Source organism: Tauraco erythrolophus, chromosome 3 (genome assembly GCF_009769465.1).
Source record: "Tauraco erythrolophus isolate bTauEry1 chromosome 3, bTauEry1.pri, whole genome shotgun sequence".
NCBI classification, from domain to species: Eukaryota; Metazoa; Chordata; class Aves; order Musophagiformes; family Musophagidae; genus Tauraco; species Tauraco erythrolophus.
The window spans coordinates 9,869,331-9,895,337 of NC_141467.1; the positions used below are offsets into that span (position 1 = coordinate 9,869,331).

Genomic DNA, 26,007 nt, shown 5'->3' on the forward strand with positions numbered 1-26,007 from the left:
GAACAACTTCTACTGAAATCTGTTGGATGGAAAAGTTTCTTTCATAAGCTGTTAGTTTTGTGGGTTTCTTGGAAAATTCTGCTTTTCTACTAATTCTCACCCTCTGTAGACAGCTCCGTGGTATAAATTTAGTCATTGATGACAAACCTGAAACTTTGTTATATAAATGTCAAATTTGCCATATTCCGTTAATTGGATCTCTGTTCCAGTGATGTCCTTACTCATCGTTCTTCGTTGCTATTTTGATTTAGAAGGCAATATGGCTGCTGGCAAAGGCTACTGTAGAGAGTTCAGTATAAAACCACAAGGTTGTATGTAACCATTCGCTTTGTTCAGAAGGACAAGTCTGAGAAAAATGTGAGGAAAGCTTTTTGATTTTACGATTGCCAGAAGACTTAACCACATCCCAAGTCCCAAACCCAATTTAGATTCCTTCACAGGTGACAGGAGCTCCAAATATCACTTACTAACTTTAAAGTACTCTGACCTCTAACTCAGTCTGGTCATTTCTGTGATTAACATGCCCTTTCATATTCTAAGCATTAGGGGATAGTATAAAATTAAAAAAAAATAGGTTTGATTTTTTGCATTTCTCTGTTAACAATTAAAAACATCTCTGTTTGCTAGGAGTACCTGTTTGCCATGAAAAAAATGTGTTGTTTTACCCTCGGTTTTCAATTCCGTGTAGAATGTGATGTTTTCTCACTTTTAAGTCTTACCAAGCTCTGTGGAAAGCATTAGATAGCTTGGGCAAGCATGAAGTTTCTGTGTGATGTAGCATTGTTTTCAGAAGTGCCTTCCTTTATTCTGGAAGTACCAGTTACTGACTTCCCTCTGCACTTGTAAATGGAGCGTTAGTGGACTTCGGTGTGATCTCTTATGTCATGACCTAAAAAGAAAATTTAAAAAGCTGCATGCCTTCCCTTCCAGAGCCTTGGACAACTGCCAGGACTTTGCATTAAAGCCCACGAGCTGTGGTACTAGGACAGTTTTTGCCTTAAAAGATAGGTGGAGTTACATGCGGATCACCGAGCCAGCATCTCTAGCGGGATGGAGACAGATTTGCTCTGACAATATAATGCGCTTTGCAAGCTTCTATTTTAAGAATTCTTTGTGCTGTGACTTTTTTAAGACTATATTGGACAAGTATTTTGTTTCTCTTCGGAGTCTTATACTTCAGGAGGCTCCAAGTTCACACTGCCATTGTTACGTTCTGCGAGTCAAAAAGTGCATATACCTAGAGAAGTAGTTTTCGTGCCTGCTTCTAAACGTAGCTCTTTTGTATGTTGTAGTTCAGCTACCTCGTGTTGTTCTTTTGTACTGTTACCTCTTGGCTAGCTGCAATCCAGCCTGCGTAACGCCTAAGAATTGATTTACTGCAGGACTTCCTATTTCATCTCTTTATAAAAATCTTGGAGGGATCTGAAGAATCTGAGTTTTGCGTTCGCCTTCAGGATGAGTGCAGCAGGGGCAGTGAAAGTGCAAATGCCATGTCTGGGTGCTGCCTTACTTGATAAGCCTCAGCTCTGACCTCCAGATCTCCTCTTGAATGAGAAGGGAGCTCAGTTTCTGGGCTCTGACAGTTATTCTTTTTTTTTTGGTTTTCCTAACATTGAAACAAAGGTACTGTTTTAATGACTGAGTAGATGAGTAGCTTGTATTTCGGCAGGCAGGGAAGGAGTGATATTCATTTGCTGTATCAGTTTATAGAACCTCAGTATCCATCCATTGAGTGACGATGCTTCCAGTAATGCCGATTTGCCTAGTTGACTGCTCTCTTTCTCTCAAATTTGTACCTATAGGTGAATAAAGGTGGAGGGCGAAATCTTTTCATCAGTGCCCTAGGACTTTTGAAGATTAATTAAAACAAAATTAAATGTGAAATACCCTACATTGAAGTTTCACTTTAAATGTAAGCAGAACTCACTATCTCCTGATCTGATCACGAGAGATATTTCCAAATAAAGAATCGTCAGATGTGACCTATATTATTGTAGGCTGGTTCACTGTAAATACATGTTCTTCATTTTACCTGCAGGTTTAAGAATAACATTTCTTGGTTTAATTTCTCCATATATTACTATATGTGCATACTTATAAAATGCAATCTCTCTCAGACTTTTTTTCTGATATTTTTCCCCCTTAGGCTGAGTATCATCATTCAATTTACTATTTAGAAAGCATTAAACAAGTGTTGGAAAAAGCAGGCCATCAGCCTTTAATAGCTGCTGATATGATTACAGTTTTCGCTTTCAAAAATGGATTATAATAGCAGTATGCAAGTGTGTAATTTCTGACCTATTTTGAATGTTAAGTGGAAACTGCTGCCTTGCAAACTTCTTCAGCAAAATACAATTCATTCTATCCAGCTAATACTTACGGTGTTTGTATGTGAAATTATTAGTAATGCTTTGAGTACAATGCATTTGTACTTAAATGTGCATTTACGCATCTGTCTTTCTTAAAATTTACTTAGGGGATTTGCATCTGTATAGATATGTTAATGTATATGATTAATTCATAAAAATAAACTAATGAAGTATATATTTTATTTAAAACAGATTAATATTGTAAAAAATCCCTTGTTCTGAATATATATATAGACAAACTAGCATTTTACAGGGAACCTGATAGTTTGGGGTTTTGAGTGGAAGAAACGAAATAATTTACGCTTCATGAAAATCTATAATCTTGTGTATATTTTATGGTTGGTTGTAAAGAACTTACTGCTTTCTTGAATAATGCACCAAAATTACCAATTTTATTTTGAAAATATGGTTTTGATGTATTATCAAATCTTAGTGCTTTTTTTTCTTCCTTCTGGACCGAAATTTCAGCACTTTATGGTTTGGTTCATCTCTGTGTGATGCAGCCACTGTTTGATGTTGATGCTCTATTTACTGCATATATAAACATATGTATTGTCAAGGGAACTTGTGTAATAAATAAGACACACATGAAAAATAGGGAATAAGGGAATAATATCAGCAAGCGTATTTCAAAATAGGAGGCTCTTTACTGAATGTCTACTGATTTATAGAGCATGAAATGATAATAATGATGTTACTTTGGTTCCTTATGCATGCTTCAGTTCTCATTAGCCTTGGATAGTCACTATTATAAACAGATTTCATAGTTTATAAGGGAATCACAATAGGTTGAAGTTCAACCCTTGCTGAACACCTTCTTGATATATCATTCATTCAATCCTGGAGAGAAAATATGTGTACCAGAAGAACAGGAATTCCCTCACAGTATTTCTTGGTTGATTCCCACCCCTACCTCAAGCCTTGTTTATAGTGTCTGCTATGTTCAGGAGCTGATATTGAGGGTGATGCATGTACCAGGTGCTGTCCCTGCTGCGTTTCTCGTGGAAGAACTCATAGCCGTGATGCTCTTCATGTTCCCAAGGTCTGTTGTTAGCCAAGCCCCAGGACAGATCGGATCGTTGCTGTGTTGAAGTCTTGCGAGGAGTTTGTTCTTTAACTGCACTTCACTATCCCATCTTGCTTGTCTCATTTGTGTTTTAAAGGCATCCTAAAGTCTAAGCATCAAATGTGCGGATCCCGTAACGTTCTTTGTAATCCACTTCCATCATATTTAATCTTTTATTTAAAAAATACATTTTGGTCTTCACGACTACGAACCAAATTTTCCCTGCGTGAAGCCGGTGAAATCAAGTGTGACGTCATCTGTTGGAGTCTACAGCAGTGGCTAAGAGATAAGAAACATTCTGCCTCAGTCTCTGTTGAAAGCGTAGATCTTAAACTTCATAATTTTATTTCTGTGTTAGTATCAAATAAAAATGCTGTTGGTTGCTCTAAAAAGGAGGGAAGAGATCTCTTTGCCCATGGAAATTGGGTGCTGTTGGGGCTGACAAAGCAGATGTATGATGACAGGAAAAAAAAGAGAAGGAAACAGGGCAGATGTAATGGTGGCCTGAAGGCAATGTTTTCCCACTGTCATGCCGAATGTGTTGTGAACAAATAATTCATATTTAATAAAGGCCATATTGTGTTCTGATGATATCCTCCTCTAAAATTAGTGGATATTTAGCTTTTGAGAGGCACGTTATGCAAGCTTAGATATGAAAGTGAGGAAAAATTGGCCACTGAGTGGGACCAGTACACCTCTACTTAGTTTATCTTAATGCTTTAAAAATCAGCAGTTCTGTTTTCTTTTTCAGAATCACTGCGCAGTTCCGTAGGGGCTCTTTGATTTGTTACAGGTACGGGTGGCTCTACCTGCTGTGAAGGTTTAACATGTGGTTTTCATTGCTATAGGAAACGGCCCCTAATGCAGAGAGGTGCTGTGGGGAGAACTAGACTAATAGTTAAGGAATTTAACTTTTTCAGAAATCAACTGCATGTCTACACTATGCATGCATTTTCTAGGTTTAAAGTACGCATGACTAATTACTGCTAAAATATTCTAAGGAATGAAATTAAAAATTAAATTAGTAGGGCCTTATACATATTCAGGAGATAAGGAAAAGATTATAAATTAAGTATTCTGTATTTTTAGTTGGCTTAGAGAGGAAGGTTTTTAAAGTGCATACAAATGGCAGAAGTTGATTGACACAGATGTCAGGGGAATTAATTCCTCATTTTATACTGTATTTCAGCAGAGGCACAAATAAGTGCTTGCTGTCCCAAGATGTGGCGGGAGATGTTGAGGACTCGTGTGGCATCTGTGCTCAGGAAAAAAAGAAGGTGCAGGGAGCGGGCGAGAGAGAGACTTCATATAGCTGCATATATTGAAAGAAACGATGGCATAGGAAGCACAGTTTACGGGTTTCACAGTCCTGATTATATTGACTTGCCCCTTCAGTCAGCCCCCTTCCTTTTTCCCTGCTGCCGTGTAAGTGCTTTTATCAGTTTCCTGAATTTCTGCTTTTATTCACTCCTCACTGTCACTTTGATGTCTGTGCATCCTTTAGGGTGGGTTTTCTTTGTCTGCTTGAATAAGATACTGTATCCTAGGTGTCATCTGTCAGTTCGTTTTCACTATAGGCAGAGGGTTTAGTCATTGATGGTCAGGCAGTGTGTGCATTTTCGCTCACTTGTAATTGTTCCTACAGTCCCTTGGATTTTTGTCTGGCAGAGTAGCTCCAGTAGCGCATATTTCTTTGGTGACAGACGATTTTATTGCAGTGGCTTTTTGTTCTTAGCGTTTGGTTTCAAAATGGCAAAGCCTTCTATGCCTCTGTTTTAAATTTCTTTCTCCTGGTTAGTATTGTTTTTTCTCGTCACAACTCGTTTTATCTCCACCGGGCTGGAGAAATCCAGAATAAAGAGTCATATCTTATTTGTTAGCTCTCTTCGGTGATCTGGGTTGTCAGTTGCCCTTCCCCTCTGCTCCTGCCCCATCTTCGTTTCTCTTATTTTGTGTCTCCTTTCCTTCCTTATTTCTCTCTAGTGCTCCACTGATGCACTAGGATCATCACACCTCCTCTCCTTAGTTTGCTGTGTGGTTGTCTCTCTTTTTGTTATACATGGGTTGAGGTGTTGGGCTAAGCAACTTGCAGACCTAATAAGTCTTATACTCTTTTAGTGATAACCATTTCTCCTAATAAGAATCAGGTGTAAAACCATGAATGTCAAATAAGGAAAGAGTCTCAGCTGTTAATTAGCTCTTTTTATGAGGATACAGATGACCGAGTTAGTTATGTTAACCAGTGAAACTTGTCTAGCTGTATTTAATCCCAATACATTAGTCTAGTAATCTAAATTAATTAAATTAATTCATTAATCTGAAGGTATTGAGATCTTGCACACATGAGAAAAGACCTGCTAGTTCTTGCACAATATCTTTAAACCAGGCTAATACAGTACTTGAAAAATTAACATTGCAGTCATTTAAATCAGTTTGATTTGAATAGCAAACTTCAGAAATCAATTAATCTGTTACTACCAGTTGAACCAATATGAGCACAGGTTAAAATTATGCTGTTGTTTCATGCCTGGTGCTGCCTTTAATGAATTAACTCTACACTGCAAAAATAGTTTTGAGTGAACATTGCCGTTACGGCTTTAGCTGGAGCTGACAATGTGGTGACTATTGGTTTTACACCTGATGTCAGTCAGTTCTGTGCCAGCTGCAGAAGGACAGATGAGGGCTGATCCTCTTTGGAAAAACGAACAAATAATAGCCAGTGGAAGGATTTCTTCTTTGGAATTGTTTGGTCTAGAAAAGTTATTTTTGTACCCAGCCACCAGGGTGTCCTTGGTGTGGTGGCGCCAATTTGATCTAGTACCAGAAAATCAGGTTTATTGTTCGGATGAGTGATGGTCTACCTTGACTCTGCCAACATTGATGCACTAGTTTAGTCTGGTTGTCTTTAAAGCATAGGCATGGTAAAAACTGGAATAACAGAGTGAAAACTACTGATATGTTGTGACCTGGTAGCTTCTCTTCCTATTAGTAGCAAATATTGGCTACCACATGGAATACTGAAATCCTGGAAGCATGAGACATTCCTCAGGGTTGAACAAAAAAAAGCAAACCCAGCCACACTCTTCTATCGTAGCTTACAAACTGTGAAGAAGGTAGGGGTTTGGTTTTCTTCCCATCTCCTTGTGCTGTATGGGTCGCTCCTCAAGGTTTGTCCTTAAATGCTTTTAAAGAAATAGATATGGCAAAGTTGCAGAAACTTTTATGAATTAGCAGTACAATTATGGAAGTGCTTTGACACTATATATAAAGACGACTTTTATTCCACCTTCAATATTTAAAGTTTGAACAATTTAGAACAATTCTGCTAGAAGATGGCACACAAATAAGTCAGTAAGCCAGTGGGAGCAGATCATCTTTCAGACTCTCTGTTTTTTCTCCAAAAGATTTATCGTAAATAAAAATTTTTCCAGATCATCAAAAGCATTTTAATCTTACAGCTGAGCTATTTAAAGACAGCTACTATTTTGCAAGTTGGGACTTTTTTCTAGGCTGTTGTGATTTTTAAGATCTATTTTTTCTGAGCTATAGACTGTTTATTATTCTGTAAAAAAAAAAATAAATAAAGTAGCAAGCGGAATGATTTTGAGTATATGAAAACTAGATGCATGGAAGAAAGCTTAAAATGTTTAATTAAAAATCTAAAACTCAATATCCTTGCTTTAGAACTGACATACAGAAAATTGCCTTACCTCTGAATCACAGTCCATGTCCTAACTAATTTTTTTTTTCTCTTTCACATCAGCTATTCTATTTTTATTTTTAAAAATATTGAGTGGAAAAAACACGCTGATGTATATTTCTGCACTTAGCATAAGAGGCCCTGTTTCTTGTTATATAATGTCTTTCCATAATAGAAAATGAGGAGTTTTAACTCTGAAAATATTGCTTTGTGTTCAGCCACATTGTTCTGTTTGAAATGTAGTATAATTTTTTTGATTGTCTTCCTATTATTGTGCCTGTGTAGTTGTTACTGTCCATTTGGCTGAATTTAAAAGCAACCCATTAACTGAACAGCACTTTTCTAAGAGAATATTATGATGCAGTTTGAAGAGATCTGTTTTACAGTATTATAAAAAATCTGGAAAAGACATGCCAGTGCTAATGTTGCGAATTAGCTTTGCTAGTAAATAGCGCTGCTACATGTTCAATTTTTAAAAAGAATGATGGCATCTTTGGTTTGCGTTTGAAAGCAAATAGGGTTTTTTTAAATTAAGCTCATCTGTCGTAATTGGTACTCTGTGTGTAATGAATATGCAGGACTGCATGTATTTTAAGATTCCTCAGCTGGTAACGCATCCCTAATAGCTGTCTGTTAGCAAATTAATCCCCCATCTAATATTATTTTGTGGAAACTGTTCAGATGCTCCTGGATGCTGGTTTGTTAGAGTGAATGGTGCTTCAGGTCTTGTTTTGCTAATCGTATCAAATAACAGTGTTTAGTCACTTCTAGGATTTCTAAGGACAGTCTGTAGTGTGAGTCACTGAACAGTGTTGGACTGGACTGGATTTGTAATCCAATGGTCCTTTTTAACTTCTGAGAATGAAGAAATAAATCCAGCAGTAATAGGATGAACGAGTAGCATTTTTTTTGTTTGTGTTGGAGAAGTTTTGCCAGAAAGGGAAGAGGAAACAGACTAAGTCATCAAGAAAAAAATAAATACTTCAAGTATTCTGTGTGTGCTACTGATATAATGATTGGATTATGGTCTTTTAAAAATATTACTGCATGTGAAATTTTGACGTTGTAAACTAGGCTTCTACATGAGGAAGAGAGGGGAGGGATGTGTCCCTCCATCAGGTAGCCTAATTGGAGCGTTTAGTTCAACAAACCTGCGCTGTGTATAGGGAAGACACACGGACACAACGCGTGTTGTGACCTTTCGGTAGGCATTAGGTTCTTTGCAATGTGTGTGCTTTTTTCCCCTCGATATTTCAGTCCAGAAAAGCCTTGAAAGAAATAACGTTATCCAGTGTAGAGTCAGATTGAGCCATACCGAGGCTACCAAGACTGTGAATCCACAGTTCACTCCTTTTGGAGCTCGTGGGACTCTTTGGCAGGCTTTATCCCTCCCTCTGGAGAGGGAGCTGTAAGTTGCATTTCAGATCAGAAAACTGCTTATTCTGAAAACAAAATACAGAGTAAACCCCTCATTTTGCCTTGTTTTAGTTTAACAGGAAAGAACACAAAAATGAGTTCACCTTCAGTTTTTTGAGGCAAGATTTAGTGAAGCACTGAATGATATTGTTCTGCTGGTATATCTGAAGATGGTTCTAGATGGGGTGAAGAATAGTTTTACTGAAAGCAAGAGTTTTGGGGCTTGATGTTATTCTTAAGGACAAGTAAAAATTGATACCTGCTGACTGATTTGCCATGTTGTGGAACCCATATTTTCCACATGTGCACAATGTGTCATGACAGCAAAACAGTATCTCATCATTTATTTATGCATCTATGCATGCACATAATTTGATCTGGGAGGCAAACAGCCGAGTCGTGCAAATGTTGAGATTAGCACTGTTCTTGTGGTAGCAGAAACCATTTGCTTGTCTTTGTTTGAGAGCCTTCCAGTTCCAAAGCAAAAGTGGCTACCTTTTCAGAATGGAAAACAGCAATTAAATCGTTTAGTGGATCAATTTGGACTCAGATGATGGGATGTTATTAATCTTATTTGGGACAGTTTCATGGACTTTCGCAAACCTGAATTAGAACACTGCAGTGCTGGGGTTTGTAAGTACTTTGGGTTTAGATTTACTATTGATCAGTTTTTCCATTTGAAAATCAGTATTTTGAGGTGAGATAAAAAAAAAAAGACACACAGTAATTGGAGAGTGTATGCATTAAACACAACTTTCCATGACAGAAGACTAACGCTGAGTCATTTGAACTGTTTGCAAGCAGAATTTCTCTAATAGTGGGATTTTTCTATAGCATGTGGCCAGATTGTCTTCACAAATAAACCTGTATGTACTGAAGACACATGTGACATTGTTGGGTTTATTTATAGTGAAAAGAAATACTTTGCGGCTTGCTAACAGAATTATTGTTCTTACAGTACCATAAATGGTGAATTTATCCATAGGGAGGCAGGAAACAAGCATGTGAGCTCAGATGCTTACCGGTTTGTTTCTTTTGGATTTACTTTCTATGCCAGGAAGGCTCAGCTTAACGTTAACCTTTCTGTGCCACCTTTTCTTCTTTTTCATTTGGATAGAAATCTGACTAAGGAAGTAATGGGGGGAATTAGAGGACCCCTTTCCCGAGAGAGCCTGTCCTGGTGCAAGTTGTGGGGGGTTTGTGGTACTCGCATCCCACTGCAGTCACAGTTCTAAATCCTGGCTTCTAGACAGACATATATTGTCACTTAGTGTTCTTGGGACCATAAATAAAATTGAACCAGGAAACTGGAAAATGATGGACTGTAGATTTGTTAATGCTGAAGTAGTCAATTATGGGCCTGGAGGAGAGAATTTTTGCCCTAAAGCTTTTGCTGGAACATTACCATACTTCGCAAGACAGTCGTTTGCACATTTGAAGGCAGGAAAACACTGAAGCAAGCGTGGAAACAAAACCCTAATGTGCTGCAGAACAGTATATCCCCCATGATTTTGACTGTAGTTAACACCAGTTAAAACAATTCTAAAATTGTTCACGATTACCATATTTGCAGGCATGAAAATTTGCCTTCTCTTAACAAATTTAATAAGTAGGCAAATGCATTTAGGTTTCAGAATGTCTTTTATGAGAGATAAAATGGCCAAAAGCATTCTCACTGTTTCCGAACGGCAGGAAATCTCGTGCTAAACCAGTAGTCCGTTACGCTGCTGTGGACCACCTTGCTGAGGGGTCCTCAACTCATCGTATTTTTTAGCTTGCAGAGAATAGAGAAAGGTGAAAGCAATCTAAGGAATATGATGTGCCATATGGCTGCTGTATAGGATGTTCTGTTTGGTTTATTACAAAAAAAAGTACAGTTGGACAAGGCAGGATGGAAATAGGAGGAAGACGTCTTAAACTTTGGATGCACTCGGCTTGTCTGAACCCTAAATTAATTACAATGTGTGCTGTATTAACGATTTAAAACCCCAAACCAACCCAAACTGGGTGCAGTCTGTCCATAGCTCGAGCGTGTTCTCATCTGTGGGTGCAAGGCACTGCTCTGCCTTAGAAAGGTCCCAGATTTTATAAGGCTTTAAAAAGTAGGAGAGAGCTGAAGAAAACTGTGGAAGTAAAATAAATGTAAAATGCAGTAACCTTTCATTTAGCTGACCGGAAAGACCCAAATTCTGTCAAGCTCTAATATTCTTTTCCCGCACCGTGAGGCGTATAATTATAAAGTTTATGTGATTATTTTCTTTTAATCCCAGACATTCACATTCTTAGAAGCCGATTCATGCATTTGCTGTTTGGTGGAGCATATTTTTAGTATCTCTTAATTATGATGATTTCCTGGTAGCCAGATAAAAGTTTGGAGTTGTGTGGAAACCTTTTCCCAAGCTATGTTTCCTGTTGCGTTGGTCGGAAGCTGCTTTTTCCTCCAGATGCTACTTTAGTAACTGGAATCTTGGCATACACAGGCAGTTATTTTCCGTAGTTTATTCTGGTATTTATTTAGGCTTATTCAGTATTTTTCAAGGATCTCACATAAACAATTTATTTGTTTAGAGGGAATTTCCAAGGTAAGCCAACTTTTTGCAACTGCTTATTGGGCAACTTAAAAAATAATTTCTCTGCACTGGTAAAACCTCTGCTTTTCCTCTTGACGAAGTAATTTCTGGGCTAATTAGAGTTTTCATATTCTGATGCAATCTATAAATACACTGCTTAGACATTATCAAGGAATACATACAGCCATTTTTAATGACTGATCTTTAAAAAATGTAGAAATATTTCAATAAAAATAATTTTGATAGTTTTAGTAAAATATCTCTACATGAAAAGACAGACTTTAGAGAGTAGTCAGACAATGAATCTTATTTGGAATGATGTATGTTTTTTCCAAGAGAGATGGTCTTTCTGTCGCTGAAGTCCAGTGATATCTGAATTTACATTCTAGTGAATGAGGACTTAATTTTTTTGATTGTAATTATTTGAATATACTTTTGAAGATTTTTATTATTTTTTTTACTTTGTTAGAAACTGTTAAATCAGAGTTTAAAAACAATTAAATCATGTCATTTTCACTTGTTTTTTTTTTTCACTCCTATTTGGAGAACAGACTCTGTGCACCTAATTCGTATCTCTTACAAGTTTTTTTCAAGTTTTGCCAACAGTCTCTCCCCACTTCTCAGCAAAGTGTAGTGCAAGAGGACTCTGAAGTTCGTCCCTCATATTATCAGTGTATTCTAAATTCTGTCAAGAATAATTTAAACATTTTTCAGAAAAACTGCCTTCTTTGAAGCGCTCCCCAGCGTCTTGTCTTGCTTTGATATTTTTACTTAAAAGGGTATATAATGAGGCAGTTGCAAGTACGAGTTACTAAGTTATAATGCATTTGAAAAGTACCTTGGCTGTCTTTGTCTGTTCTGCCATTGTCTGTCTGCCATTGTCTGTTCTCATATTTTTATTGTTCTGATTTTGAGAGGCTTTCAGTTCTTTAGTGAATAGCTAGCTTACTGACAGGTTTTGACAGTCCCACACAGTATTCTGGTAGCCGAATTACACTGTCACGGGCTGGATGGATGGGCAGCAAGATGGATGAGTAACTGGTTGACTTAGAAGGCAGCGGTTCATGGGTCATACTCTACCTGGAGGCTGGTAACGAGCCACAGATGGGTCTTTCCTGGAGGAGGTGACGGAGGGCACCCTCACCAAGTTTGCAGGTGACACCAAACTGGGAGGATGAGTACATACAGCAACTCATTTTTGCTTTTTAGTGGAAGCAAAAATCCCCAAGAAGAATACTTGTGTACATTTTATGGTCTGGTTGAATGAGTCTACAAAAACCAGATAACTATAGAAGGGGGGAAAAAAAGGACATTTTGTCTAAGCTCCCAGTTTTGTGTTACTCTGTGTCTTTCCTTCTTTAGAACAGATACGTTTATGGATTCTGGTTCACACGAGAACTATGAAGTGATGTAATAAATTAATTGAAGGAAAGTAAACTGATTGTGTAACAGTATGAAAGCACCAAAAAGCCATCCATTTGGACAACTCAGCACCTTTCACTTTGACGTTAGGTCTAAGGGATGTGTTAGCAATCCAAACAACCAGTGTTTTCTGTTGCTGATTTTATTTTTTTGTGGTCATTCTTCTAATTTGTTTTATTTGTAGCCAGACTTATTCTGGAAATCTGTTGTGCATAACTGGAAAATGTTGTAGATTAAAGTATAAAATTGTCGCTTAGCTTGTTGGTTGTATAGAAACTTTAGCTGCTGGGCAGAATTTTAATTTGTAGGAAGTGTCGATCAGGCATATGAATGACATCAGAAAATTATGTCCTTTATACTTGAGGTATATGGTTATAAACTATTGTAATTTGTTCCTTTGGAGTTTGGATTCTTCTCATGTCTAGCTCAAACACGTAAGATACGGGAAGGAGATTTTCCCAGAAATAGAGTTCATTTGTAAATAAAAGTGTTTCATAAAGCCATTAAGAAATAATCTATCTTGAGATCCTGACTTTAATAAATTGGTCTTGTAATAGGAATACAGTGTCTGGTTAGCACAGCTTCTGGCTGCAGAAAGATGTCAGAAATGTAAATTAAGATGTGAAAACTGGACGTTGTACCAAATAATAACATTGAACTCCTAGTATTGTCTTGATTTCTAAGTCTTTGGCCCATTTGCACAGCTATATGGTGACTTTTTTCCCCAGAAAAAAGGCTGAGAGGAGAAACACCTACAGGGAAAATCAATGCATTAAGAACTACACTCTGGGCACTGATATTTTTTTTTTTTAAATTATCATTTTCCCATTGACCTTTAAAGGCACGGGGCAATCCTTTTAATGACTGGAATTAGCTGGTACAGCTTTCCAGGTCCCATTAGCTGATGTAGGCAGGATCCACAGGGGCAGGAGCAGATGATGACTATAGCTTTTTCTCCTGTTGAGGTGTTTGGAGAAGTAGAGTTGTCCCTGAAACTCCCTGATAAATCCTCACCTGGCTGGAGGAGGCGAGAGCAGTGCGGCGTCTCCGTAGGGGTGCACATGCCACGGGGCTGCTGCAGGCCGGGGTGGCCGGTGCCAGGGCAGAACCGGCTTCCATGTTCAGTGCCCGTGGAGCAGGTGCCATGAGCAGCTGTAACAGGTCCAAGTGGAGGTGGCCCGTGAGGAGGAGCACCAGCGTTGTTCAGCAGCGTTGGAGACAACGGGGGTTTGTAGCAAGTGGCAGCTTCGCGGGTGAGTTGAGCTGCACTGTGGGCACGAGGCAGCAGGGTTGGCACGGCTCTGTGCTGCGGGTGGCGCAGGAGGCTGGACGTCAGCACTCGAGTTTCCAATTCTTAAGAAATATTTTGCCTGTTTTTAGTTGTCTTCTCTTGAAAGTCATAGCTGGTGTAGAATGGAAGCTGCCTTGTGTTTGGGTTATGATGGCAACTCCTGTAAGTCTTCATCTAATTGGGAGCTGACGTTTTCTGGGGAGCTCATCTGTGTTTTTTCCGTGCACAGCAGTCTGATTGAGAAATAGGTGCAGTTACTAATTCAAAGTACAGTTTTATGGCGAAAGGAAAAACGTGATAGCGTTTTAAGTGTGCCAGGTCTCAGTGATGTCTGCAAGAATTCATACGTGGACACAAACAGCGTATGACCTGATGGCTGATACTTTTGTTTGTCTTAGAACTCCTTTGGCGCTGGCTCTACTCACTGTTCCACACACATGGGAAACTGCACTTGGATTGTGGAAAACATAATTTGTGAAAGGAACAGTGCACTGGTTTTCTGTTGTTTCTGGTTTGACCTTTAGCTTCATCTAGCCATCCTCAGCATTTCTGACAGCAAACAGAAACCCCACGTGTAGCAGTTTGGTTTTGCTTAGCCAAGCAATTTTTATTCTACCTGGCAGAGCGGGAAATCATACAGCAAGGTTCTTGGTGTAACTGACTTTGGAGAACAAGCCCGCGACCGCTCTTCAGAGAGCATATTTTGAGTTTCTTCAGAATGTGGCAGCAAAGCAGGCAGCTGTTACTGTTTAGCTTTGGCCAGTGACAATTTCCATAGTAAACAGGACATTTTAGGCAAAATATAATAACAGAAGGTGCAGTGCTAAGAAAGAAGTATCAGTCTCTCATGTTGTTTGGGGACTATCTCTGTTCTGGGGTTAAAAATATCCCGAAGTACCAATGTAGAGTGCAAAACTGTCAGAGTAAATTTCTGTTGTCAGTGAGAGCCGCTGGCTTTTATAATTACAATCAAATAGCATTTCTGCATCATACCCAATGTTATTAATAATTGCTTATCATTCAGGGCTGTAGTAAAGGAGTTGCTCCAAGGAACACAGTCGTTGTACACCATAGTGTAATTGATAATAAAGACATATTGACTTAAAGGAAAGTGTTTTCCTTACTATATGCTGACATTTTACTTCTGAAAACTGCTTTAAGAAAAAGATTTTAGCTTATATACTGATGTTTTAATGGATATTTGGTGTGTCAGTCCAGTTTTATTGCTCCTTTTGGCAACTATCATAGCTCAGTTGCTTCTGTATATGATCTGTGACCTTGCTGCAGGCAGCAGGGTGAATTATTGCTCTCTAATATTTTTGCCTGGTTTAATAAAACATGTTCTGCATTTGGATAATAATCTCCATAATGGTAAATGCTTTTAATGAATTCCTTATTGTAAAATATCATTAACATTTTACCTGGGACACTGACACGATGCTTGTCCTAGAAAACCTTGTGCTCTTTCAGCATTTATCCGTACAGACACCATACTCTGTCTGGTGTGTGGAAGCTTGGACATTTTTTACCCAGCAGTATTTGTTGGAGCTTCCCCTAATGGGTAGAACAGCCCAGACCAGCAGCTCTTCTCGCTGCCCCCGTCCTTTCCATCAGCAGCTCAGCTGGCAAATTCTTTTTTTATTGTAAGCAGAGAGCTCGTGAGACCGCTTTAGAAAAATGAGCAGAGAACTCTGAGAGGAAGGGTTTCTGTTTATATATGCCTCCTAGAAAGCATTGTTTTTCCTAAAACGTATTCTCATAGCCGTCTGCTAGAGTTAGTGCTTCAATGGCTACCACATCTTTTTATTCTGGAAGATGTTATTCATCACTAAACAGCACAATTCTCTTCTTTGTACATCCTCTGGCCAGTCAGCCACTCCTCTAGAGGGAGGGACGGAGTTCTTCTAGTGGTATTCAGTCTAGTACTTTTTTCACTGTAGGAGGAAAGAGGAATTGCGAGAGACCCAGCATGGATGCGTACAAACAAATTATTTGGTCGTTACTGTATGTCTGTACAAGCCATACACACCGGCCCTTTCTGCTCGGTGTTAGTAATATGTGGCAGTTGGCTCTGCTCTTTTGGTGTCAGTGTCATGGTTGTCTTCTGGCACGTTCTCTGCTGCTGTGTCCGGAGGAGACCCTGTATTCTGACGTCAATGACTGTGCGGTGGTGGTGTTGAAACCAGTTTGCCTCCTTCCTGTCGAGTCGGGCTGCCTTCACAGCTTCTGTGGACACATACCTGCACTACACGTAGCGTATTCTTCAAAGGATTTTTCCAGTCTACCGGAAAGCTGACAAAACCAGAATCTCACACACATGTGCAAGCACACACGTATGTATGTGTGTGTATTTATATGTATTTACATAGAAGCATACGTACATGTGTATCTTTCCACTTGTATCATGCTGGAAATGTGCTGCAACATCCAAATTAAAAGTATTGCTTTTATGTGTATTAGGTGCATGTGATAGCAGAAGCATCAGTATCTGTTGGCTTTTTTGGGCAGAATCCTGAAATCTCAGTTGCTGATGGACAGTGCTTTCAGGTGGTGCTGTTTATACAGTTCAAGAAATCTGCACCTTGCCTCAAGATAAGCAGTTATGACATCACTTTAATGTGAAGGTTATGCTGCCTAATGTAGTGTCCTTATCCTGTCAGTTTTAAAACATAGCTGTGAAGTGCACGGAAGTGTTACCAGTCTGTAGTAGCAGTCTGTCACTATCGAACTGGTTCAGCAGCTCTGAAGTTCCCAGAGTCAGGGGGACATACACGCAATATTTAACTTGTTTGTTTGTTTTACGCTCAGCTGAGCTAGATGCTGAACATGCACAGAAGGTTTTGGATATGGAGCAGACCCAGCAGATGAAGCTAAAGGAACGTCAGAAGTTCTTTGAAGAAGCCTTCCAGCAGGACATGGAGCAATACCTTTCTACAGGATACTTGCAGATAGCAGAGAGGCGAGGCAAGTTTTAAAATACCTTCTGTGTAATCCACAAACTCACAACTGGGAGAACATTGTTGAGGGGTCAGAGTCAGCAGCAGTTTTGATGCTTGCAGATGAAGCATTGCAGTGTCTGAATTCTTCCTCGGTGGAATTGAAACTTCAGATATGCTCTTTAAACAAACTTTGGGTTCCAGGGGAACAAAGCACCTTAGAAAATCAGTCACACTCTCTGCTCGTTGTCTGAGGAAATGCAAAGCACTGAAGTACATCTGGAACAGCAGCTTTCTCTGCTGCTGAAGAGTGCACCTGTATCTATAAAGGTACGGATGGAGGCGGTCACTTCTGTCCCCTGGAGTTCCAAAGCCTGGGATCATCACCTGGCAGGAGGTGCCTCAGAAAAATATTAGAAGTGCAGACGAAAGCTCAGTGTTGTGTTTCAAAACAGTTCCCAGGTGGTAGGTATTTCCACTGTCTGTGTAACATACAGAGTATGTGATTAGGACATGGGCGATCAGATGAGTCATCTCATAATAAGGAGAGAGCTTCAAGTCTGGTGTCTCCAGACTAGTTAAAGCACAAGAATGCCACAGACTACCGACACTTCCGTGTGGGAGTTTTCCATCTGTTGGGCCAAAATGCAGAGATCGTAGGACCAGAAATAAAGCAAGTGGGAGATCACATCTCTCCTGTGGCAGGAAAAAAAATTAGAGATTCTGTCCTTGCTCCAAGACCAGTTCTGCTATCATTTGTAATGTCAGAGCAGGGAATACAATCCAAGATTTCCATTTCTCTGCCTGAGTGCTGTAAACGCTCATCTGCAAGATGTTCTGGATTGGTTGCTAGGAGAATCTTCTGAGAAGTGGGATACGTTAAGCCTAAATTCCTTTGGTCTAGGAAGGAATTGAGTTTGGGTCTCCTCCTTTCCGTATCTATATAGACCACTTAGAGTAAAAGTGGATGTTTTCACTGGCTAGTACTGGACACGTGGCTCTGTTAGAGGGTTAGGGTACCTAAATTTCTGAACTGCAGCTTGCAGCATAAAGCAGAACCCATGTATATCAAAGAACTGTTTTAATGAAAGATTTCATCCTGCAGTACATGTAAAACTGCAGAGCCATAGTATATTTGGAAAAAAAAAACCAATCCAATTATAGGATTTCATCTCAGTTCACATATGAAGGCTTTTAATAGTGTAAATGTTAAATTTAGGTAAACCATTAAACTGCTTATTGTGATAGTTAATGTTACACATGCAGCAACTGGATGTAAATCTGGGTACCCCTGAGCTTACTTGTTCTGTGTTTGCATGTTTTATTGTTCAAGGAAGAAGATGCTCATCCAACTATTTAATTCCCTTGCAAATTGTCAGTATTACATGGACAATAATAAGTAGTTTGCCTGAGTCATTAATAATGTGAAATCCCCACGCTGAGAGAAGATATCGGGGATGTGCTACTGTCATTTCTTAGAGTAACTGAATGAGGAGAAAGAACAGCTGCTGTTAACATTAATCTGTGTTTCTGAATTCCCGTGTCCCTTGAATAGTGACATTTAGTGATTGTGTGCTTAGATGTGTTTGTTTTTCTCTAAAAAGACTCGTTGAGAGAATTCCAAAGGAGTGTTGCAAAATGGAAAGTTTCAGTCTTTGTCCCTGAGCCCCATTCTGGCATGTTTCTGACAAGCTATTGCTAGAAATATTGTTGCTAAAAATGCTTTTGTTTTACAAAAATGTAATGGACATTAGTGTCAGAATGAAGATAGCAGAGAGTACTCCTGGATTTGGGCTGAGGTTGCTGCCGAGTAGCTCCCGCGGGTGTCCTCCTTCCATACTGGTTGAATTGTTCCTAATGCATGCAGTTACAGCAGCTAGTGAGGCCTTGGCAGGTCACACTGCCACGCAGCCGACTGTCAGTTTGCTCACTGCACTGTTTTTACTGCAGAGCCGATCGGAAGTATGTCTTCCATGGAGGTGAACGTGGACATGCTGGAACAGATGGACCTAATGGACATGTCTGACCAAGAAGCACTCGATGTCTTTTTAAACTCAGGAGGCGAAGACAATAATATGCTTTCTCCCATGCTGGGTATGATACTAGTAATGAAAAAAAAGTGACAGATCACCAGAATTGCTCTGATTTGTAATGGATGATGTTCTCTTATCAAGCGTTACGCTTTGTCTAGATTGAATATTTTTCATCAGTGGTTTTCGAAACATTAATATTTAGTTGCAGGACAAGGGAGCTTACTGCAAAACTCCGTGATGTTTCTGGACTGTCTCTTTCCATCTAGTTACTGCAGCTTCATGCTATGTTTGTCACGGTACGGATAGGTGATGTGTTACACACTGCTTTCAAGGTGCGTTTTTCTCGGTGTAAAGTCAATAGAGGACACTTTAACAAACATCAACAGAAAGTTTGTGGTAATTAGGTTTTTATTAGATCTGCCTTGGATCTGCTTTCTTAGAATTTTCCAGAATTTTGGCATTTTGAAGTAAATTCAGACCAGTTGCGTAGTGTAAGATCTTCAGTGAGAGATATTCAGAGACATGGTTCAACCCAGCAGTTCGTTTATATTAAACATGACAACGTTCTGGAAGCTTCTAAATAGTGATTCTGATACTGCAGCTCTTTCATGTAGCCTTCTCACATGAAAATGCAAGCTAAATGTAAATGTTGGCTGAATTGGATTAAGTTCATCTTAATCCAAATTTTTGTTTACATGTTTTGGTGAACAAAACCGGATTTACATTTTGGCAAGTTGCAGCATGATGAGGGATCTGCTTAAAGCAGGGAATTAGTAATACTGGGTACTTTATCCACCAGGGAAGTGTGTCTTCTTAATTAAAAACTTTAGTACTGAAATGCCTTTTCCCAAAAGACGCAAAAAGTGTTTTCTTGGGGGAGATGATGAAGCTCCTTTAAATATGCTTTTGATAATACAGGTTGAAATATTTTTATAAAAGTACTTACAGTGTACTTTAAATCCTATCCTGTATTTTGGGATATGTAAAGAAAAATGTTAATAATCTCCTGGGGTGATTTTCTTCCTCCCTATGTAGAGGTGATTATTACCTCCTGTGAACATCAAAAGTTTACGGTAAGTAGTCAAGGCACACTTGACTACTACAGGTTTTCGTGTTTTATTGTGAAAACTAAGTTCAGATGGCTGGTTTTGGGTAGATATCCAATTCATGCCTCACTAAAGTTGATCATTGTTTGGGCATGCAAGTAATTACAGCATCTAGGACTGTTTTCCCCTTGCTGGGTCTTTGACAGAGGTTGGACCGAGAAGCTTCGTGTCTTAACCACAAACAGCATAACTGGATTATCTAAGGAATTGTAGAAACTACTAGGTGGGGTTGTTTTTTTCCTAAATATGTGCAAAACTTGCTAGCCTTTGAAAACACTGTCATTTATTTTATCCTGTAACACAAGTATGACAGCGTGCGTGCGCAGACAGTGTGCATGTGTCCGTGTGCACACGCTCTGTAGTGTGACGCACCAGTGCTGCAACGTTCCGGCACTGCAACCTTAATGCAGAGGTTGGACAGGCTTGTGGCAAGACTTACTCCACAGTTACTACTACTACAGTTTAAGAGTCTTGTGAATCTTACTGCTGTGGTTCCAGAGGGTCCCTTTCCCTCTGAGTTAGAAGGGATTTTTGTGCTTACTTTAAGGACTTTGTACCCTAGTGTCAAGCCAAGCATACAGTAGTCTCCTTTCAGAAAAAGGAGCTTATCTGTCTTAAAGACAATTCTTCATTTTGCTGTCCATGCAGAACTGGGTTGGTCAGGGCAAGATTTGTTTCACAATTTTACTGAACACCACAGAATGCAGGTAAGTTATTTTAGCAACTGCAGAAAGTGAAAATCGGCTCAACGCATTACAATGTTTTCAAATTTGTCCTGCTGTGAGTGCTGACAGCTCATGAGCATTGGTTTTTCAGACATCTCCTGATAGTCAGCAAGCTGTCGCTGAGGCGCGTTTCTTGCCCTCACTGCGATCTTAAATTGTGGACCTGAACGTGGACAGCGCGTAGCCCTGTTCTGTGACATTGTTTTAGCTTCTCCGGGACCCAGGAACAAGTTGATTTTTTTAGTCAAAAGTGGAGATTGGTATTATTGCCTAGTTATTTTCTTTGTTATTTGACCCGAGTTTATTTGTGTCGTTCTGTTGGACGGAGTTTGTCTGGAGGAGGATTTTCCTATTGGTGACGATTCTCCACATATGCTGAAGTCTCAACGGACTCAATCAGAGTGAGTTAGGAGGATTAAGAGGTTTTAACTGATGGGCAAACTGGACATCGGCTACATCTCTTTAACGGTCAGGGACGTGCTGCTCCTGCAGTTTTACCTTACTTGATCTCAAGCATTAGCAGTACTAGAACGAGGGAGAGCCGGACACACCATCAGAAACAGATTAAAACCAGCTGGTGGCTTCTATCTGAGATCCGCTTCAGAAAATCCAAAAGGCAGCTTTGTGTTTTGGGAGAGTTTTTTACAGTGTTTTGCAAAAGAACAAAAAGTCTGTAACCAACGTTGCGTTCGGTTGATCTGCTGACGCCTCGAGTCATGTGCTGAGCCACAGCTTGATTGTTGCTGTTGTTCTTTTTCCAACTACAAGGGCCCGACTCCACCACCTGTGTGAATGAGTTCAGTCTCCAGGTTCCCAGCCAGTCTGAGCTGCGACAGAAACTGTCCTCGCTGTCATCAACCTGCACCGACTCCGCCAGCCAAGACGCGAGCGAAGGGGAGTCTCCCGTGGTCCAGTCCGACGAAGAGGAAGTGCAAGTGGACACGGCTCTCGCTGCTGTGGCTGAAGGAAAGGGCGCTTCGGATGCTAGCGATGAAAGTGACTCTCAGACTATGTGAATCTTAAACCCATATCCTTTAAGAATGACTTCTGAATGAATGAACCAGGGAATGAAGAGCTTGCCTGTGTAACAATGTGCTAACCAAGCAGAACAGCCAGATCTTTTTACTCAGTAATACAGCCTTTTTACAAAACTGCCAGTCATGTGGAGGTTCGTTTTTAAAAACAAATCAAAAATAAAATGCCTAAAGCACACACACTTTAACAGTAGGCTGGGGGCTCAGGGGAGCAGCAAAGCTGTTGTATATACTATGTATAAGAGAATTAAAGGCGAAGGATACAAGTTGCTTTGACCACTAACCTTTAAATGGCTGATGGGAAACACTTAGCCTTGATGTGTAATGCCGAACCCAAATTGTTCCTTGCATGTTTTCAGCTGCTGCAACTGAAGAGTTAGGATCCAAACCAAAATGAAAAGTTATTATTTTCTACTCTTTACTACCTACTGTCTGCCTACTGCCTTCGTCTACTAATGCAGCAGTGTCTACTCTCTCACAGTTCTTATTCAGGACCAACTTAGTTATCATAGCTGTTAAGGAAAAAAATAGGAAAAAAAAAAAAAAAAACTGAAAAGGAGGAGAGATGCGTATTGAAACCTGGAGCAGATATCTCAGCGTTGTATAAACTTACTCCTCTTTTGAGATTAAATAAAATATTTCTATCCCAACCATGTCTTTTACTTGATTACCCAAATACTTTATCCATGACAGGGAACAGAGGAGTCTAATTCAGCCATCAGGAAAAACATGGTTATTTATACTGGGCACCAGTGTAATTTACTTTTCCGTGGTAACATCTGTTTGTCTACACTGATGCAAGCCAGCAATTTAAGGGAAATAAACCTGAATGAGCTATGAATTAAGTGTACATTTTATAAACCTTAGGACCCGTAGTCATTATCGTCTTAGTGCCGTTGTTTTCTGCAGTCGTTTTTCTCTCTAAAATTGAGGTCTGAACATGTCTAACACCTGTTTCTTGTCAAGTCTCACACTCTGTTCGCAGGGCTCCGCTGTCCTTTGAGAAGACTCCTGGCTCCGTTCTTCTTGCATAGAGGGAAGGAATGTAATCAGAAGCAGCGTGAGTAGAAGGGCGAGCTGTGATGCAGATCCCTTCCAAAGACCTGCCCTGACAAGGCTAACGGTTGGGAACGCGGCATCTCCAGCTGCTTGCCAGCTGGGAAGCGGCCGGTTTCCTGAGGATTCGCCCTTCTCTCCTGTGACTTGACAAAGTGCTTCCTGCCCCTTCTCTGGGAAATGAAAGCTAGAAGCTCCCTACCTACAATTAGACATTGACTGTTTAACAAGGCGGCTGTTGAAAGGAATTGTTCTTCAAGCAGCTCACTTGACTCATCCACTTTCCAGAAGACAGACAAAATGTCCAAAAAAGTTTTGTTTTTTTATTAAACCTCGTAGTACAAACCTGGAAAGTAAACAAAAAACTGGCAATAAACAACATGAAGTCTTTCCTTACAAGGAAAGAGAGCAGAGCAGCGCTAATAAATTAAATGTCCAACTGTAAGCCATAGTCAGAAGTTTACTGTCAAGAGGGAAAGGTACACAGCAAGGCCATAAAAACCAGACAACCACATTTGAAAACACTTGACTCTGTTTATGTTATTGTTAAATATTCCAAAACAGTTCAGTCTTCTGCAACAACGACCAACAAATGGTATCATAGGACTTTCCTGACAGTCACCACTGGCAAGCTCAGTGCAATATGGGTAGCTACGGTATTGTTGAATTCAATTACGAAACAAAACAGTTTGTGAAAACATTTTCCCTTTTTTATTCCACACATACTGTACACACAACCAGAAAAGGGCAACAGCTACTCCATTATTATTTTTTGTTGTTGTTCAGTGATGTAAGCAGCACTTATAAATGTTACAAGAAAAACCCTGTAAGCATCCAATCCAACCGATGAAGAAAGTGAAACGTAAGGCTTTTCTTCATCTTGTCTCTTCGCCATCCCTCCCCCCACCCCAAGAAAAGGCTCAAGTATTTAAAAAAATTTACAGGCATATGTACAAAAGGTGTGATTTTTTTTTTTTTGTTACAACATGAAGAGAAAAAATAGACAAGATGAAAGCAAATGCATTTTCACATTCAAAAGAAATATGCAGACCTGCTAGTGGCTCTAAATGTGATCATATAATGAAACAAATTCAAAACAAAAATTAATGCTTGACTGTGTAAAGGTGTGGAAAACAGCAGTGGAATGGAAATGGAATGTTAGAAAGATTGCACGTCCATGACAAAAGAAGCACTTATGGCTTCAATCACTTTTTTTTTTCTTTTTTCTTTTTTTTTTTTTTTTTCTCCAAAGGATGCTATTGAAGGGTTTTTGATAAAGTAGCCAACAGCACCAAAAAATAACAGAATGGATTTCCTAATGAAATCAGGCACAGTTTTCCCTCACGTGACTCCTCAAGGCAGGCAGTCTTTTTTCCTCCTTTTTTTTTTTTTTATTTCTTTTTGTAATTTTTATTTTTCCCCCTCAAAACAGATGCATAGTGATGTGCTGGTAAAAGAGAACATACTCCAAATCTCCTCCTTTTGCCTACAGTTAGGAAACAAAGTCCATCTTCAGCTGCCATAACCTCCCAAAGAAAGTGTGTATTCTCCAATTTAAAAAATTACAAAACTCATCTTGCCATGACAGAATAAAAGACAGCCAAAGTAAAGCAATTTCTTTCAAGTTTTTGTCTCCTATCCCTTTTCTCTCTAGAAAAATCTGCTCACATGACTGGAGAACAAATTATAAAACACATCAAACTTTAACCTATTCAAAAAATGGGTTAAAAGCCTTTTTTCACAGTTACCAAAAAGGCTTTTTATTTTTTTCAGCCATAGGGACAATACAAATTAATATTTTATCAGCCCCTTGCCGGTTTTAAAACAGTGAACATACGGCAGTTTAAAAAAATCAGACTGCTCTATCTATCTATTCTAAGTACAAAAAAAAAAAAATCCAACAGTTTAATGCTAAAACAAAATTAGTTCTCTAAAACCAGAAGAAAATCTTCTTTAGAGCTAGTGCAAAGACAGCTTGTATTCTACAGCAAGTACTCCAAACTATGGTATAATAATTACAAAAAATATATATAAATTGACAAAATGAGAGTGTTGGCATCTTCAGGATTAACTTGAAGCACTTTTGGATGAACTGGAGGATGAAAGCCTAGATGATGGCACGTCAACTGTTGCTCTTTTACGAGGTCCTCTTTTTGGTGTAGGCTTGCTGATACAGTTCTCAATGCTGCCGTTTTTACCAGATACTTTTCCACAGATCTGATTGACCAGACTGATGATTTGTTCCTGTTCAGGAAGTGGGAAAAAACAAAACACGAATCACCATTTGCTCTTTCTCCAGTCACTTCTGATGGACGAGATGTAGCGCTGCCTTTTGACTGAAAGCACCCACCTGGGGGAAAACATCTAAATACTTGCAAACGGTGGGGAAGCTGGGCTCGTACACTACTTACTCACAACAAGGAGTCTGTGAAAAAGTACTGTGTGGTGGTGCAAGTATTGCCCTTGCTGAAGCTTCCCCCTTCCCAACTTAAAGACGGTGAGCAGCAGAACTCGGAACATCTGAGCAAGAATAACGCAGCTGGGCGTTATCTATCAGAAATACTCTTCGGATAGATACAATTTAAAACCTGCTGCTGAGCAAAGTTAGAAATGCCATAAAGTTAAATCCATGGTAGCATGGCTTATACTTTACTAAATATGTCTTTAAAAGAAAAAGATTCCATTTTTTCCTTGTGACCTTGTTGTCATTGGTTACGGGATGCTACTTTCATTTATTGCTTTTTGGGATCTCTGGGTGTCCAGGTGCTCTGAACCTGTGCCTAGAGAAAGCCGGCTGGCTGCCTTGCAGGAAAAGGGCCACAGGTCCATGGCACTGTGAGCAGCAAGAGACCGGCGTCTTTGAACTGCACATCAACGTGGCCTGGCTCCACCACCACTCCTCGTTCCTTTATATTCTGGGATTTGATGAATTTAGGGGGGAGGACAAAGAGACGTTTTTCTGACCTGGCTGTCCCATCCTCCTAGCAATGTTGAGAAGTTATTTTTGTGCAAAGTTGAAACAGCCTCTTAATTAAGTCTACGTAATTACACAGATTTGGCACGTGGCATTCAGCATGCAGGTTGTCTCTCTCCCCATTCACAGCCCTCAAAAAAAAATTTTGTACTAATAACCAGGTGTGTGGTTAGTAAATTTCAGAAATGTAGAAACTTTGTGACAGTTTTTTAAATTTGAAAAAATCATCATCATCCAGTATTGAAGGAGAGGTTTTCCTGCCTTTCCCAATGCAGCCTAAAATATCTACCTAAAAAACCTAAAAATAAT

General features: G+C 39.5%; 2 protein-coding genes across 2 annotated transcripts in view; one reads left to right on the forward strand and one right to left on the reverse strand.

Moving 5' to 3' along the window:
* DTNBP1 (dystrobrevin binding protein 1) overlaps positions 1–22,021 on the forward strand; it is a 68,529-nt gene extending 46,508 nt beyond the window's left edge. The window contains exons 8-10 of the mRNA XM_086609001.1: positions 16,643–16,798; positions 18,721–18,864; positions 21,403–22,021. Coding sequence (XP_086465127.1) covers positions 16,643–16,798; positions 18,721–18,864; positions 21,403–21,650 — 548 coding nt within the window. The 3' untranslated portion in view covers positions 21,651–22,021. The remainder of the gene's footprint in view (positions 1–16,642; positions 16,799–18,720; positions 18,865–21,402) is intronic.
* Positions 22,022–23,061: 1,040 nt separating this feature from the next.
* Positions 23,062–26,007, reverse strand: part of JARID2 (jumonji and AT-rich interaction domain containing 2) — a 172,222-nt gene continuing 169,276 nt past the window's right edge. The window contains exon 18 of the mRNA XM_086608459.1: positions 23,062–24,968. Within this exon, the coding sequence (XP_086464585.1) occupies positions 24,792–24,968 (177 nt within the window). The 3' untranslated portion in view covers positions 23,062–24,791. The remainder of the gene's footprint in view (positions 24,969–26,007) is intronic.